The 18,696-nt window shown below is 48.7% G+C and overlaps 2 protein-coding genes across 3 annotated transcripts in view; both read left to right on the top strand.

The window, feature by feature from the left end:
• The window catches only part of LOC126524673 (uncharacterized), a 143,287-nt gene that overhangs the window by 55,136 nt on the left and 69,455 nt on the right, over nt 1–18,696 (top strand). The window lies entirely within an intron of this gene.
• LOC126524143 (uncharacterized) lies at nt 680–2,005 on the top strand. Its single transcript, XM_050172495.1, has one exon. It carries the CDS (start codon nt 680–682, stop codon nt 2,003–2,005), a length of 1,326 nt encoding a protein of 441 aa, XP_050028452.1.

Raw genomic sequence — 18,696 nt, 5'->3', positions numbered from 1 at the left:
GAAGATTTCATCAGAGGGAACTCGACCCTTACCGCAACGCATCTGAGACATGCAAAATTACACTCAACCAACCACCGCTAAAGACCTTCGCCGTTTCCTCCGCATGCTGAACTTTTACACGCGTTTCTTGCCACACGCAGCCGACTACCGGGCTTCTCTCCATGATGCCTAGGCTGGTCTACGAGGAAACCAACCCGTCACGTGGACACCGGCTTTAACGCAATCTTTCGAAAAATGCAAAGCTGCCTTCTGCACCGCCACACTTCTCTCCCATCCTGTGCCAGACGCTCCTATGGGGCTCTTCACGGACGCCTCTAGCATCGCCGTCGGCGCCGCCCTTATGCAGTGCGTAGACAACACCCGGCACCCTTGGCGTTCTTCTCCCAGAAACTCTCAGCTCGCAAAACGACCCCTTCTGCGGCCAGTCCCACCGACGAAACCACGACCCCCGCCCCATCGAGTTCGCCAGCTTACTACAGAGAACTTCTGGCAATTTACGAAGCAGTTCAGCACATTCACCACATTCTCGAAGCACAGCACTGCACTATCTAATCCGACCATAAACCTCTGACCTACGCCTTCTCTCAACGCCGCGACAAACTCCCGCCGGTCCTCCCACCAGCTCTCGTTCATTGCCCAGTTTATCACCGACATCCAACATTTCAGCGGGAAGGACAACATGGTCGCCGACGCGCTGTTAAGTGTGGCAGCCACCAGCCCTTCGCAGATAACAGCTGATGTCCTCGCCGAGGCTCAGACTACGGACGCCGAACTGCAGCAGCTTCTTAAGGGCGGGTCCTCACTACAGCTGCAGCAAGTCCCCATACCTGAATCGACAACGACTATCTACTGCGACATATCAACAGCACCAACCAGGCCTTACGTGCCCCTTTCCCATCGCCGTGGCCTCTTCAACCAGCTACATAATAGCCGTCCCGGCATACGCGCCTCAACACGCCTCGTGGCCGACCGCTATGTCTGGCCCTCCATGCAGCGGGATTGCCGAACCTGGGCGCGCTCCTGCATTCAATGCCAGCGCGCTAAAGTCACCAGGCACGTCAATTCACCACTCTGCGCATTCCCCCAGACCTCTGGTCGGTTTCAACTCGACCACCTTGACATTATAGGGCCCTTGCCTCCAGCTGGACGCTATCGCTACTGCCTCACCGCCATCTATCGGAATACTCGATGGCCTGTGGCATGGCCCATCGAGGGAATCACCGCGGAAGACGTCGCCTCGGCCTTCTTGGCCAGCTGGATTGCCCGCTTCGGGCCCCCTCGCCGCGTCACCACCGACCAAGGACAGTTCGAATCGCACCTTTTCCGGCTCCTCGGGCTGACTATCGGGTTGGAACGCTCGTGGACCACCAGCTACCACCCATGCGCCAACGGGATGCTCGAGCGTTTCCACCGACATTTCAAAGCAGCCATCGTGTGCCACCCGTACTCAACCTGGCCTGAAGCCATCCCAGCCGTCACCCTAGGTCCTCGCGCCACCTTCAAGCCCGACATTCAGGCTACACTCGCAGAGCTTGTCTACAGGGAACCCCTCCGTCTCCCAGGCGAATTTCTTGCTGCACCGCCATCCTCCACCGCGATGTCAGATCCCACCGATTTCATAGCCTGGCTCCGACGTACCATCGCTGCCCTCCGCCCGTCATATGCAGCTCACCACTGTAAGACCGCCCCCTTCGTCTTCAAGGATTTGGCAACGTGCTCGCACACTTGTCTCCGCGACGACTCCGTCCTCCGGCCTTTACAGCCACCTTACAGCAAACCCTACCCAGTTCTCCGTCGCGACGGCAAAACCTTCACCTTGCACATTAACGGGGATGCCGTCCGCGTCCCTATCGGCCGGTTGAAGCCGGCCTACACCGATTCCGCCCAACCAGGCAATACCAGTGCACCCACAGACGTCCATCCACGACCGCCGACATCGCAGCCTGCTTCTGTCACTACATGCACTGGGCGTCGGGTACGCTGCCCAGATTTTTACAAGCCCTGAGGACTCTCCACTCCGCGGGGGGGGGGGGGGGGGGATGTAATGTGGCGCCACACTCCGCGCATATGTCTGCGCACCTACCTCCTTGTTATCATCCGGCCCAGCATAACACAGCTGCCCGCTGGACTGCGGGGCCGATAAAACATAGCGCCACCACCGCGTCACCCGAGTATGCGTCACGGACGGTGGCTGCAAAACAGGCTGCCCGGCTGAGAAGGACCGCTTTTCTACCTTCCGCTACCGAGCCGAACGTAGCGTTGGTATGCCCGCCCGCTGCCATCGTTACACGAATAAGGAGTCGTTACGCTTTTATGTTGGGATTCATCCTTCGGCAGGCACGACATACCACACTGGTATACTCAGATAGCATCATCATCATCAACCTGGTTACGCCCACTGCACGGCAACGGCCTCTCCCATAGTTTTCCAACAACCCCGGTCATGTACTAATTGTGGCCATGTCGTCCCTGCAAACTTCTTAATCTCATCCGACCACCTAACTTTCTGCCGCCCCCTGCTACGCTTCCCTTCCCTTGGAATCCAGTCCGCTACTCTTAATGACCATCGGTTACCTTCCCTCCTCATTACATGTCCGGCCCATGCCCATTTCTTTTTCTTGATTTCAACTAAGATGTAATTAACTCGCGTTTGTTCCCTCACCCAATCTGCTCTTTTCTTATCCCTTAACCTTACACCCATCATTCTTCTTTACATGGCTCGTTGCGTCGTCCTCAATTTAAGTAGAACCCTTTTCGTAAGAATCCAGGTTTCTGCCCCGTAGGTGAGTACTGGTAAGACACAGCTATTATACACTGTTCTCTTGAGGGATAATGGCAACCTGCTGTTCATGATCTGAGAATGCCTGCCAAACGCACCCCAGCGCATTCTTATTCTTCTAATTATTTCCGTCTCATGATCCGGATCCGCCGTCACTACCTGCCCTAAGTAGATGTATTCCCTTATCACTTCCAGTGCCTCGCTACCTATTGTAAATTGCTGTTCTCTTCCGAGACTCTTAAACATTACTTTAGTTTTCTGCAAATTAATTTTTAGATCCACTCTTCTGCTTTGCCTCTCCAGGTCAGTGAGCATGCATTGCAATTGGTCCCCTGAGTTACTAAGCAAGGCAATATCAGCGAATCGCAAGTTACTAAGATATTCTCCATTAACTTTTATCCCCAATGCTTCCCAATGCAGGTCTCTGAATACCTCCTGTAAACACGCTGTGAATAGCTTCAGTGAGATCGTATCTCCCTGCCTGACGCCTTTCTTTATTGTGATTTTGTTGCTTTCTTTATGGAGGACTACGGTGGCTGTGGAGCCGCTATATATATCTTTCATTATTTTTACATACGGCTCGTCTACACCCTGATTCCGATATGCCTCCATGACCAGGGGCGTAGCCAGGGGGGGGGGGGGCTTATGGGGCTTCAGCCCCCCCCGAAATTTTTTCGTGCTGTCCATGCACCGCCGACAAAAGCAACCCCCGGCGCCGGAAATCATTCTGGATTTTGTCTAGAGCGTCTTTTTCACGCTCGAAGAGCCATTTCACCGCGAAAATCGCGAACTCAGGCTGAATTTTGCGGCAACGCCCATGCGCTGGGAGTCACATAGCGCAAGCAGCCCCATCCCAGCACAAAGTTTCAAGGGTGTTTTCATGGCGAACGGGCTCGCCGCGGCATTTCGCGGAGCCCGCGGAATCTGCACTCTATCATGGAATTTATGGAGCGCGTGGATATCAGTTCTGAAACTTTATGGGTATAAAGTTCTCATAAACATCTGATGTGAAAGGTACCTTGACATTTCCAAACGTGTGCTTTAGATTTTCAATTGCGGAAATTTGTAAGTTTAATGCTCCCATAAATATTTGACGCCAAAGGTGCATTGACTTTTCCAAAGTCGCACATCGGGCCATACAACGAGACAAGCCAAATCAACATGCTATCAGACAAGTTGACAAAGCCCGTAGCGAGGCCCGATGAGACGAAGCGTTGTGGTGGTTCATTCGTGCCGTCATGTCACATAAAAAAATATTTTTTTTTCACCTGCGCCAAAGCATCCAGTGAAGACACTAAAGCCAGCCAAGGCAACTACGTTCTTATTTAGCTTTTTCTACTTTGACTTTTAATCGCGAAGACACATTGAGCCTCTTCATTTTATTTTTTGTTCTCGCTCCCCTACCCGCGCGCTGCCAGAGCCAGCCAGAGCGCACGCGTTTTTCTCGTGTTGCCCCGACCAGCGCGCGGCGCACTTCGGTGCGCGTTCGGTTTTCTCTGGCCGAGTGTATTTTTGCCTGGCAGAGCTTTGGACGCTTTATAGGTAACAGACGAGAAAAAGAAACAGTGCACTAGCCGCCATCACTGTGGGGACTCGACGGATTGCACCGCGCTCGCTTGAGCGCAACCTCTCCAGAAAGTCTTGTCTCGCCGGTGTAGGATGCCGAGCAGTATGCGCCTGGTTCTTCGTGGACCAAGCGTCTCGTGTTTTCTTCGATATTCCTTTAATAGCCATATCAGTTGCCCAAAGTAGGCATTCTATTGTGACCAACATACTTTGCGTTTTTTTTTTTCATTACGGTGCCCCCGCACCACAAAACGAAAAAAAGAAGCGTTGTTGCGGTGCAGCGAATTGTCGTATGGTGAAAGTGCTATTTTGTTATTTCTTTTGCGGAAATTAATGGGCCATGGGACGCTTAAGCTGCCGGATACTCTTATTATATTATTGCGATAGCAATTATATGGACACTCTAGGCGCATTCCTGCCGTCGCCGTCGCCATCATGTTCCGCATAAAGTCTAAGTGCGATAACATCGTAACCCCGCGCCGCAAGCTGTATGTGTGAGTGAAAGCGTGTGGGGGGTGGGGGGAAATGGGTGAGCCGACGATAGTGGCTCAGTCTTGTGGGCGCAAGGGAGAAAAGTGAGGAGCAAGCGCGCCGCCTTCCGTCGCGCGCGATACATCGGGGGGAGTGGATGGAATGGGGGCAGGATCTAGGATTGTGTGAATCTGTGATTGCGCAACATGTTTATTTGCCTTACTTGACGCATTATATACCGTGACTTTTTCTTAGATACGTAGATTTATTGGAGACTTACTTTACGTATGTTTAAATATCTTGTTGCGAGGTTTTGTGTATACGTGCAGTGAACTTCGTTTCCAGTGGCACTTTTTGCCCTTTATCAAGCTGTACCTTCGCATTTGTATATTCCATTGCTTCTTCGCATTTCTAATGTACCAGGGCGAGTCAAATGAAAGTGAGCCTACCCGCCCTGCGCAATTATGGTTCTGTTCATTATCTGCAAGGCCTGCGCGTAGCACACAGGCATCTCTCATTTACAAAAGTGACACGCAGGTGTGAGGATAAATGTTCTTTAATGCTCTCATACACTGGGTTGAACATGGTTGCGTGCCGTAATGGACTCTCCAGAAGTTGAGCAGCGTGGTGCCGTCAGGTTTTGACAGCTGAAGGTGTTTCCCAAAAAGAAATTAGTCACCGTATGGCTGCCGTATACATGGAACCTTGCATTTCATTGGCCACTGTGAAGCGTTGGAACAAACGGTTCAAAGAAGGACGTGAAATTTGTAAAGACGACCCAAGACCGGGCCAAAGCCATCGTGCAATCACCCCTAACAAAATTGCAAAAGTTGATGAGCTGATGAGACAAGAACGGAGGATAAGCATCGATGAACTGGCAGAGCGTGTGAACATCAGTCACGGTTTGGTTCACGCCATAATTCATGAACATCTCGGTTATCGGTTCTTGTGTGCGCAATGGATGCACAAGATTTTGAACCACCGCCAGAATACGGAGAAGATCAGTGCTGTGTTTACTCATCTGATCCGGTATCACAATAAAGGTGACGATTTCTGGTCTGCAATTGTGATCGGAGACGAACCATCATGCCACTACTAAGAGCCTGAAACACGACAGCAAAGCTTACAATGGAAACATTCAAATTCACCTTCCCCAAAGAAAGCAAAGGCCGTCATTTCCACCAGTAAGGTGTTGTTGACTTTTATTTTTCGATCGTCGGGGGCCATTACTGATAGTATTTGCTAAATCTTGAGAGACTATCAATTGTTTCCGATATTGTGAAACGCCGGATCGGCTGCGTGTCGCAATCAAGAACAAACTACGTGGAAAATTGACGAATGGGGTCATCTTTTTCCACGACAATGTCCGTTCCCACGTCGCTGATGTGGTTAATACAAAACTGGCAAGGTTCAAGCGGGAAACGCTGCAACATCCGCCACACAGCTCAGACCTGTTGCCTTGCGACTTCCACATTTTGGGGCAACCGAAAAAACAGCTCAAGGGAACCAGATTCGTCTCGGACGATGTCGTGAAAGTCAGTTGCAGACGTTTTGAAGGAGCGACCCAAGGAGCTTTATGAGACGGGAATTGCGCGACTCTTTAGTCATCGGGACAAATGTCTAAATGCTCATGGGGGCTACTTTTAATTAAAGAACCCCGTTTGTTATATATTCGCATTAGCTCACTTTCATTTGACTCGCCCTCGTATATTCTGCAGAACTCATGCTTCTTATACGTGGTCTCTGTTGCGACTATAATTTCGGTGCAATTACTCACGATACACGACCGGTGACAGCTGCTGCTGCGTAATACACTGGAACAAATGGAAGCGTCTTTGAGATTTTTCACTGGCTGTTGCATATGTACAAGAATGTAAACGAGGATCTTGAATGACAAAGTGTCATTAACATATTTGTCCTCAACTTGTTCATTTTATGGCCTTTACATTTTTCATATCAGCGGCATGCACTGCTTTGCTGGCTTCGAACTGATGTAGTTCTAAAGTTCGTGTGATATTATCTTTACTTATTAAATAGACAAAATATGTGGAAGCATTGACATCAGTTATGTTGGGCACAATTTTGGGCACATACGAGTATATTCCTTTATGAAAAAAATACATATTTTACTTGTATTGAGAGTGCGTAGCGTTCAACAATTTGTTTGCAGCATCTTTGGCAATGGCAATGCAGTTATTATTCGTGTATTTGATCCCTAGGCAAATTGTTTAAGAGAAAGCTTTAGCTCGGGCCCAACTCCGACGTGGCCTATTCAGATACATGTAAAACGCAGAAACGGTTGTCTGAGATAACTCCTAAATCGCTTTTAATGAAATTTGTTGCATTTGAGAGAGTATGTTAAATTCTAGTGTCTGTTGGAAGCGGAATTTTGATTTAGGGCCTGAACTCTGTTTAAAATATTTAGAAAAATTCGAAAGTGCGAAAAAAAATAGAAGCACGAAGTTTAAATAATAATAGCTATGCATCAAGAACAGATATCGCGTTTCTGTAAACGGCATCCATTACACCATTCAAAGCGGACAAATTCGATATGTAAATGTGTATCTTACGTGAATTGGTTATGTTATGTATACCATTCAAAGCGGACAGATTCGATATGTCAATGTGTATCTTACGTGAATTGGTTATGTTATGTACAAGGGTTCTGCAAAAGCCCTATTTCCATAATACTTAATTTTTTTGAGACTCATGTGTAACATATCAATTTTGTCCGCTGTAGATGTACTATTATGTGCAATTCGTATAATTGTGATATCAATTATCATTGCTGATTTACAGAGTTGTATACTTGTTTCGTTTTCTGAAAATTTTCGATTTTTGCCACTTTTCAATAAAATATTGACGACCTAAATCGAAAATTCGAAAAAAGCAGTCACTAGAATTTAAGTTTTTCTTTTGAATGCAACAAACCTCGTCAAATTCGGAGCAGCGGTTGCCGAAAAAAATGAATTCTTCTCATACATGTATTTAGATAGGAGCATCCGACCTAATGTTTCCTCTTAAGGAGGAGGTCCACCTGCAACGTGAGCCCCCCCCGAACGAAATTTCTGGCTACGCCACTGTCCATGACTGCTGAGGTTTTGACAGAATCAAACAACGTAATCAATGAAAGCTATATATAAGGGTTGGCTATATTCCGCAGATTTCTCTATCACCTGATTGATAGTGTGAATATGGTCTATTGTTCAGTAGCCTTTACGGAATCCTGCCTGGTCCTTTGGTTGACAGAAATCTAAGGTGTTCCTGATTATATTTGCGATAACCTTAGTAAATGCTTTGTCGGCAACGGACAGTAAGCTGATCGGTCTGTAATTTTTCATGTCTTTGGCGTCCCCTTTCTTATGGATTAGGATTAGGTTTGCGTTCTTCCAAGATTCCGGCACGCTCGAGGTCATGAGGCATTGCGTATAGAGGGTGGCCTGTTTCTCTCAGATATAGGTGCACGTCAAAGAACTAGAGCTGCTCAAATTAATCCAGAGCCCCCTCTACGGCGCCTGATATTCAGATCGTCATTTTGGTACCCAAGAGCCTAGAATATATATTTAACCCGCTAGCATTCTTAGAGTTGCTATCTATCTATCTATCTATCTATCTATCTATCTATCTATCTATCTATCTATCTATCTATCTATCTATCTATCTGTCTGTCTGTCTGTCTGTCTGTCTGTCTGTCTGTCTGTCTGTCTGTCTGTCTGTCTGTCTGTCTGTCTGTCTGTCTGTCTGTCTGTCTGTCTGTCTGTCTGTCTGTCTGTCTGTCTGTCTGTCTGTCTGTCTGTCTGTCTGTCTGTCTGTCTGTCTGTCTGTCTGTCTGTCTGTCTGTCTGTCTGTCTGTCTGTCTGTCTGTCTGTCTGTCTGTCTGTCAGTCTGTCAGTCTGTCTGTCTGTCTGTCTGTCTGTGTTGTGGCGTCACAGTAAGGGCGGACATTTAGTGAGCCTGAGAGAAACGGTGAAGGGCGCTCGGCACAATCCACTATGATAACGCAACTACCGGCAAGATGAAGAAGGGCATACACATTATGAAGATATACAAATGATGAAGTGCACAATAAATGCCCACTTCAATGTCCCCCCCGCGAGAGCGTCCATCCTGGCTGCAGCCTAAAGGTGGTACGGGGAACGCCGGGTGAAGGGCTTCATACGAGAAACGTGGACTACTTCGGTTGAGCGGCAACGGCGGTCAGTTGAGGGAACAACAGGGGTCACACGATAACTAACGCGAGAAGTCATTTGCAGGACCGTGTATGGGCGAATAAAGCTGGACTCAAACTTCTCACACAATCCAGGAGTGTGAACTGCTGTCCAGATCAGAACTTCCTCGCCAGGTTGGCAGAAAACTACGCAATGAGATGAGTCATAATTATCCTTGCGGTTCATTTGGCTGGCTTCGGTGTTGAAGTGGGCACGCTGGCGACAATGGTCAAGGCGGGACACATGTTCTTCGCAGGAAGATGGAGATGGACTGACAGTGGCAGAGGCTGTAGGGCATGAAGTTGAACTCGTAAAGGGCATCTGGAGTTCTAAACGATGTCTTTGGTTTGACGTCTTCGTGCATCGGAATGTGGCAGTAATGTGAACGCAGATGAGGGCTGGAAAATACTCGGCACCTTGCACAGAGTTGAAGGCATCGTTAATGCGAGGCAGAGGGTATACATCCTTGAGCATGATCTTGTTCAGCACTCGGTAATCTACACAAAATCACACGGAGCCATCTTTCATTCAGACCAAAACGATGGGAGACGACCAAGGGCTAGCAGATGAGCGGATTATGTCACGTTGCAGCACGTCGTTGACGTTTTCGTCAATAATGTTGCGCTTGGCTAGAGACACGCGATACGGCGAGCGACCTATGATGGATCTGCGATCTGTCTGAATCTGATGCGTTGTGACAGAAGTCAGACCCAATGTCGAAGAATGGGCGTTGAATGAAGTTTCATGCCTCTTCAACAAACTAACTAACTGTTGCGTCCGCGAAGGGGTCAAGTAAGGGCTGATTGCGGCTGCGAGAGCGGATGTAGATGGAGAATGTCCAGCCTAATTGATTTCAGGGGGCTCGCCTTAAGGGGAACGACACAGAAAGGCTCGGAATCAACAACGCAAGCCAAAGTGTCGCCTTGAGGAAGGAGAATTTTCTCCGATGTTTTCCTTGCAGGAAGAAGCGCGGACCCACTGTCAAACCTAACTAGGCCTGATGCAATGGCTATCCTCTTTTAGAAAAAGCGCACAGACGGTAACACTAACGCATCTCCATGGTCGATGACGTCGGACATGATGGTTCGAATTTGCTGACAGCCTGGAGGTAGCTCGATATATTCTGCAGCGAGCAGAGGAAACGGCCTATACATTTGATCGCCAAGCGAATAATTGGTATCGGTCATTTGTACGACATGTTACCTACAACATACAGAAGCAGCAGCCCATGCAAGGAAATTCCATCCAACATGAGCTGGTGGGAGCATGGCGACAGCGCAGCAAACTATGTGGTGGATAATGGTGTCGATCATTACACACAGTACAAAACGCGGAAGGGTGGATAGAGTGCCCTTAAGCTGCAACCGGCAGTGGACCATCGTAAGGCGTTGTAACTTTCCTGAGAGGCTTAGGCAAATCAGCATGCATATCAGATAAAGTGGCACCAGTGGGCACGAAAGCTTCAAGTTACACACCCTCAATGAACACAGCCATTACAAGGGCGCGATGGAGGAAGTGTAGTCTTGTTGGTAAACGCAGCTTTTCCTCCGAAAACTCCATTACTTTGTTTCCCGGGCGACGGTAAGAAGTGAACGTGGCAGGCCGGAGAGGTGATGAGGAGCGGTGGAAGGGCGAAGGTGAGTGGCGTCTGGTGCTACGGTGACCGTGCAGTGTATCGATCGGTGCGGGCGGAGGTGTGGACCGGCGCGGAGGGGACGTGTAACGCCGGTTTTGAGAAGTGGCTCTACCAAAACACGCAACGCATTCACTCATGTCGTACCCACTACGCTCATCTTGTTGGCGCTTGTGGCGAAAACGTGATATGCGGACGCGATGACAACAGTAATAGCATATAGGACGAGACGGTCACCGGGCGGGTGACCATCTCCGGTCTGGCCAATCGATACGCTGGGAGATAGTGCGGTCAGACAGGGCGATGAAGGCTCAAGTGGTATTGAGGGGACATTGGCCGGAGGAGCGACACCAACCTTCGCGTATGTGGGCAAAGGAAACGTTGAACGGGCGCCCGTTGGAGGCGCGGTAACAACCTGGGCGTATGTTGGTTGCAAGCGAGGAGCAGGAGGGTCAACATCCGCAGAGTAAGTAATGGACGCGATCTCCTCCTTGATGACGTTGCGCAACGCTGCACCAGAAGACTAAGGAGTAAGGGCCAACGGAGAAGAAAAGCCAAGTGATATTGAAGTTCCTCGCGGATAATCGTCCGAATCATTACAGGTAGGTCAGGGTCCGCCGTAAAACGGCGTTCGCAGTCCGGTTGCAAGCGTACGTGCTCGAGCTCGTCGAGGCGCTGGCGACGGTTCTTCACGGCAAGCGCGCTCATGGCCACAATACCAATACTTTAAGAATACGACGTACACTGTCCGACTCAGCTATAGCATCATTTACACGGTGACAGAGTGCAAGCTTGTCCTCGATGTACGATGTTTTGGACAACACCAAGAGTTTTCTTCGCAAGGCCAGAGCGAACCGCCGGCGTTCTAAATACTTGCAAAGCTGCCGATTGAAGGAGGTCCAATCGGAGAAATTAATCACATGGTTGAAAAACCAGGTCTTCGGCACACCCGTCAGATAGAACGAGACATGGCGGAGCTTGAGTAGGTCATCCCACCGATCGTCCAGCCAGTCCTCCACATCTTCACCGCGAAGAACAGCGAAAAGATAGGGACCACGCTGGTGGCCACTGATGATCGAGAAAACGATCGAGAAATCAAGAAAAAGAAATGGGCGTGGGCAGGACATGTAATGAGGAGGGAAGATAACCGATGGTCATTAAGGGTTACGGACTGGATTCCTAAGGAAGGGAAGCATAGCAGGGGGCGGCAGAAAGTTAGGTGGGCAGATAAGATCAAGAATTTTGCAGGGACGACATGGCCACAATTAGTACATGACCGGGGTTGTTGGAGAAGTATGGGAGAGGCCTTTGCCCTGCAGTGGGCATCACCAGGCTGATGATGATGATGATGATAATCGGAGAAGGTGCGGCTTGCGGTATCGAGATGGTTACGCCATGAGCGCCAGGCTGCTCGTCCTGCGACATGCTGGCGGATAGTCGGTACAAGTGGCGACCTGAACGAAACTCCAATGAGTAGGCCAGGCGTGCAGAGGACGGGGGACCAAGAAGCTCCTCCACCACGTGTGACGTCACAGTAAGGGCCTACCTTTATTATACACGGTGAAGGGCCCTAGGCACAGTCCACTATAATGATGCGACTACCCGCACGATGAAGAAGGAGAAACACATGATGATAATATACAAATGAAGTGTACAATAAATGCCCACTATCTATCTATCTATCTATCTATCTATCTATCTATCTATCTATCTATCTATCTATCTATCTATCTATCTATCTATCTATCTATCTATCTATCTATCTATCTATCTATCTATCTATCTATCTATCTATCTATTGCAATGAAGCAGACGCGCCTCTCGTGTTTCCGGTAGCAGCTCGGAGACGATGGCGACGGCCCGTGCTGTGATTTGCAAGGGAGCTCAGGGCTGTTCGCTGCTGCTAGCCTGCTGTTTATCTGCTGCTTCTCACCTTTATTTAAACATCATTACATTTGGTGGAAATTGCTGGAAGCCCTAAAGTGACTCTGGAGCCCCGCAATCGTACGTTGCCCAACGACTCCATGACTGATGCGACCGACGCCCGACTGTACCTATGACTGCCCCTGTCACTTGCGCCGGCGTTTTCCGCCAGCGCGATCCAGCCATCTTTTGCGGGACCAGAGAACATGCTGTCGAAGGTTGGTTCTCCTCCTATGAACTTGTAAGTGCCCACAATAAGTAGCACGGTAGTCAACAGGCCTATTTGCTTCGTATGTGGCATTGCTGGTGACGTTGCGCGCTTTTGTCGTTGTAAGATGTCATCGCGCCGTGACGCCTTCGACCAGTTTCCATCCGCGCTACAAGATGCCGCCGAGATACGCTGCCAAGATGCCGCTGACTCGCCGTTGAAGCACATTGATCGCGACCGTCATTCAGACAGTCACCGTTTTCTTTCTCCACCTCGACGGTCGCTGTGACCTATGCGTCGTCGGCATGCCGACTGCCGAGGGAAACTGACTAGCGCAGTTTCCTCGAAGCTGCGCTAGTCAGTACAGAATGTCATTGACGTCCATGTCGAGGGAACATCCGCCCAAGCGCTTATCGATACTGGGGCTGCCGTTTCCGTCATTCATGAAAATCTCCGTCGCAAGCTGAAAAAAGTCACGGTTTCTCCATCTGGCATGGTACACTGCACTGCTAGCGCCCAACGCATTCATCCTACAGCTGTATGCACCGCCCGTGTAGTCATACAGGACGTTTGGTACATTACCGAGCTTTTTGTGTTGCCCTCCTGTTCTCACGATCTCATCCTCGGGTGGGACTTCCTGTCACGTCATAGTGCCATCATCTCGTTCTCGGCCGCAAGCGGCCCTTTCGCCGCTACGTGCCTTGCTATCGGTCGGTGCCGACAACAGTGTTCACAAAGTCTTCGTTGATGATGATGCTGATCTACCTCCGGAGACATCGGTGCTTGTGACCTTGTCGTGAACTGCCGTGCCAGACTCAACTGCGGCGTTTGCGCCATATAACATGCTTGCTCACCGCAAGGGCTTATTTCTCACGTTCGCCATCCTCACTGTTAGGTCTGAATCCGCTTTCATACCCCTCTGTAATCCGCAGTGACGATACTGCGCGGTGAGACCTTAGGATTTGTGCAAGCTGTCACGTGTATTGAAGATTTTGACGTTCACGATGGCGCCACCCGTTTACATCTGGAGGTCATAAGTTCCGTCTCATCACCACCGCCTTCAGTAGTTTTCGAGCACACCATCCCCCCAGACCTTTCGCCGCCTCATCACGCTCAACTTCTTACTCTACTGAACGAATTCGTTTCTTCGTAAGACTGCAACGAACAATCCTTGGGTCGCAGGACAAGTGTCTCTCATACTATCAACACCGGTTCCCATGCCCCATTGCGACAGCGTGCGTATCGCGTTTCCGCAGAAGAGCACCAAGTTATCACGGAACAAGTGAATGGCATTCTGCAGCGCGGTGTCATTCAGCCTTCTCAAAGCCCTTGGTCGTCACCTGTCGTTTTAGTGCGCAAAAAAGATGGCACCATTCGGCTTTGTATCTATTATTGCCGCCTAAACAGGATTACAAGGAACGATGTCTGTACACTGCCTGGGATCGACGATGCTCTCGTATGTCTGCAAGGTGCCGAATACGTCTCGTCTCTAGATCTCCACTCTGGCTATTGGCAGGTTCCTATGCCTGAGGTTGACCGCCGAAAGACAGCTTTCATCACTCCTGATGGCCCGTACCAGTATAACGTTATGCCTTTAAGGCTTTGCAAAGCTCCCGCTACCTTCGAATGCATGATGAGACTTGTTTATGTTACCTGAATGTCATCGTTGTTTTCTCACAGGATTTTCAGACAAATCTTGCCAGTCTGCAAGACAGCCTGACCTGTATCACTTCAGCTGGTCTGCATCTCATTCTCGAGAAGTGCCGTTTCGCTGCCCAAAAATTAACTGCCTCGGGTCATGTTTTCTCGAAAGACGGCATCCTTCCTGATTCCGACAAGCTCCACGCAGAGGCCGAGTTTCCGAAGGCCACATCTATCAAGGCCCTACGAAATTTCATAGGCCTGTGCTCTTCGATGCTTTGTGCCAAACTTCACCTTTATTATCGCAACCTCGACGAAGCTGCTTACCGGAAGCAAGGACATTCCCACGTGGTCATCAGCATGCGATGAAGCCTTTGACAAGTTACAAGTCGCTGACTTCCTCGCCGATTTTTCGCCATTACGACCCAACTGGGCCGACAGAAATTCACACTGACGCCAGTGGTGTAGGCTTTGATGTGGTCTTGGCCCAACGAAAAACCACGAATGAAGAATACGTGGGGGCTTAGGCCAGCCATACCTTCAAAAAGCTGAGATGAATTACTCCGTTACAGAGATGGAATGCTTAGCCATCACTTATGCATTGGGCAAGTTTCGTCCTTTTCTCTACGGCCGACTTTTCAGCATCATTACTGACCATCACTAACCCTTTGTTGGCTCTCCTCCTTGAAGGACCGGTCGGGCAACCTCGGCCGTAGGGCGCTTCCCCTGCAAGAATATGACATTCATGTCGTATACCGCTCTGATCGAAAGCCTTCCGACCCTGACCTGGTCTCACGCTCCCGAATGGCACCTGATGTGGCTTCCCTTTCCGTTCCTTCTCCGACCTCAGACCCGTCACTACTGACCGCTATTGACATGCCCTACAAGCAACGCAAGGACCCATCGCTTGCCCTGCTGCTCGACTACCTTGCCGCTCCTTCGGTCGTTCCTTCAACGCGGACGCTACGCCGTCAAGCAGCCGACTGGATGGATGGATGGATGGATGGATGTTATGAGCGTCCCCTTTAAAACGGGGCGGTGGGTTGCGCCACCGAGCTCTTGCTACTATGCTGCCTAATATCCTACCTAGGTTAAACAATGAAAAAAGAAAAAAAAAACACTATGAGCTACCACGCCTAAATTTTCTGATCCCCTATTGCGAGCTGTGCTTTCGTACGTCTCCGTCTTTTGTCGTTTCCTTACTTTTCTGCCACCAATCCTCCAATCGCCTCTTACTAATGTCTATTGCGGACATGCTTGCTTTAACACTGCTCCCGCTGAACCCAAGGGCTTCATGGAGGCCAGTGGTGCCTCCTTGACGTCTTCACATTCTAATAAAACATGCTCCGTCGTTTCCCTAGCTTTACCGCAGCAAGCACATGCGTCTTCTTTCTTCTTATATCTCGCTTTGTAGGTGCGTGTTCTAAGGCATCCCGATCTCGCTTCGAAATGTAATGAGCTTCTCGTTGAGTTATCATAAATGGTTTCTTTTCTGATTCTGTTTTTTTCTCTTTAGTTACTCTTGCCAGGTTTATTTTCCATTGCCGCCACCCATCAGATAATTCAGCCTCTCTGACTTTCCGCTTGACCTTCTTTGTTGTTGTGTTGCCCACCCTACAGGCCGCAAAATTGCTGGTAAGCTTCCTAGTTCTTTTCCTCCACTGTGAATCAATGTTTTTCCTGTACAGATACCTGAACACTCTCCCAGCCCATTTACTTTCTTCCATCACCCTCAGCCGTTCTTCATACTCAATTTTACGGCGAGCTTCCCGCACTTCAAAACCAGTCCAGCCCATATCACCGTGCACAGCTTCATTTGTAGTCTTCCCGTGAGCGCCCAGTGCGGAGCGACCCACTGACTTTTGGTTCCCGTCGAGTCCAGATTGTACCCCTGATTTAAACCAAACAACCACATTTCCAAAAGTAAGTCCTGGAACCAATACACCTTTCCACATAGCTCGGAGGACCTCGTACCTATTGTATCCCCAAAGCGCTCTGTGCTTCATTATGGCTGCAGTTCTCTTCCCCTTTACTGTTATGGTTTTTTCCTGCGTTTCCATGTATCCATTGCCTTCGTTTATCCATATACCAAGGTATTTATATTTTATTACCCGAGGTATTTCTTGGTCCTGTATCTCCACTGTTTGTTCACTGTTTTCATTGAGTACCATAACACCTGATTTTCTAACATTAAATTTCAAACCTAAATTGTTGCCTTCCTGTCCACAGATATTAGCCAGACGTTGCAAATCACTTTGCTTGTTAGCTAGCAACACAAAGTCGTCGGCATAAAAGAAACCTGGGAGTTGCTGCTCTATTACTGTACCCGCCTGTTTGTATGAGAGATTAAACCCAATATTACTTCCTTCTAGCGCCCTCTCCATCCTCACCATGTACATCATAAACAGCAGCGGGGATAAAGGGCACCCCCGCCTCAGTCCCTTGTTGATATGAACTTTCTCCTCCCTCCTCATCCCTTCCCATTCAGCGCAAATGGTATTTTCAAAGCAAATCTCTCTCAAAAGCTGTAGACAATCGTTACCTATGCCTTCCCCTTCCAGAATATACCACAAAATGTTGCGGTCCACGTTGTCGTAGGCTCTTGTAATGTCTCGAAAGGGCACATACACGGTCTGCTTTCTGCTTTGTATATTTCTATACACTGAGCAAGAACAAACAAGTTATCATCCAAACACCTACCTATTCTGAAGCCATCCTGAAGCTCTCCCAAAATGCCGTTATCTGCCCATGCTTGAAGCTTTAATTTGATTGCCTGGATTGCTAGCATGTATTTTACCGATGTAATGGTCAACGGTCTATACGAGTGGATTCTGTCTTTCTCCCCCTTAGCTTTGTAAATTAAAGTCATTCTACTTTGTCGCCAACTATCTGGTATTCGTCTATCTTTAAAGTGTTTTCCACTGCTTTCACCAGAGCTTCCTTACTTTTTGGTCCTAGTTCATTTATCAGCCTAACGGGAACCTCGTCTAGCCCTGTGGCTGTGCGCTTAGGAATTTTCTCTTCTGCTTTCTTCCAGTTTAAATTTGTCAGCACCAGTTCCACTTGGGTCTCTTTCACATACAACCTCGTCATTGCCTTGAAAAGATTCGGCTGTAACTTTTTGGATGTTATTTATTGCCGCTTCTCCTTCCAGTCTGTTTTCATCGTCGTCTAGGATATGTTGTTGTATTGTGGTTCACTTCCTGCCTAATAATTTTATGTGGTTCCAAAATATTCTAGGTGCGGCCTCCTTTTTCACAGGTATTTCTGGCAACCAACGTTCACTTTCACCTTTTAATTTTGCTTGCACCAGCATTTGAACCATAGACTTTTTCTCCCGGCATATTTCCCATTTACATGTTACTTCATCCTGTGGTGACTGCGCCTTCTTTGCCTGCCTGTGCTCTCAAGATACTTTCTGTCGTTCGGCGATCGCTTCTCGTATCTGCTTGTTCCACCAGTTTTTCGGTTTCTTTTTTCCTTTCCAACGAACAAGTTGTTTCTCTTTCCGTATTTCTGTCGTTATTACACTTAGAAGGTCACCATATTCCCACTCTTTACTTGGCCATTTGCCAAGTTCTTCCTCAACTCTAGTGACTATATTTGACATTTGTTCAGCGTTCAAGTTTGGACTGGCCATTTTGCTTTCCTTGCTCTCTTTCCCAACTACATATCACATTTTCAAAATGATGCCTTTATGGTCACTACCTATGCTGCTAAACCCTTCCTCATCGATGCCCATTTCTCTCAACTTATCATGAATTCCTTCCGTCATCAGACGTCATCAACGGTCGATTGCCGGTTTCCCAATTCCCACGTGATCTGTCCTTCACACTTAGGCCCTGTATTCACGATCACGAGGTTTTGTTGCTCACAAACGTTTAGCATTGACTTCCCGTTATTGTCGGTACAGCCATCTAAATCCTGTATGTGGGCATTCATGTCACCTAATAGGACAATTTCAGCACCATTCCCGAAACCCTTAATATCAGCGCTTATGCATTCAACTAACTCTTTATTCCTCTCTGTGCAATTTTTTCCGGTTCACGAATATGTAACGCCCAGCCAAGTTTCTTTCCCACTCATTGTACCTGATAACCGAAGTTGCTCTTGACATTGTGAATTTACTCTTTTCCATTTGGCTCCCTGATGGATGAGCGTTCCGAATCCCCCTCCCTTTCTTTCCGACTTAGTTCTGTTGCACCCTTCCCAAACATAATTCTCAATAACTGTCGGCTCTTCTGAGTCTCTAAGGTGCGTTTCTCTA

The sequence above is a fragment of the Dermacentor andersoni genome, chromosome 3, assembly GCF_023375885.2.
Source record: "Dermacentor andersoni chromosome 3, qqDerAnde1_hic_scaffold, whole genome shotgun sequence".
Taxonomy (NCBI): domain Eukaryota; kingdom Metazoa; phylum Arthropoda; class Arachnida; order Ixodida; family Ixodidae; genus Dermacentor; species Dermacentor andersoni.
Note: the sequence above shows the minus strand (reverse complement) of the source record. Positions and strands in the feature narration are given on the sequence as shown.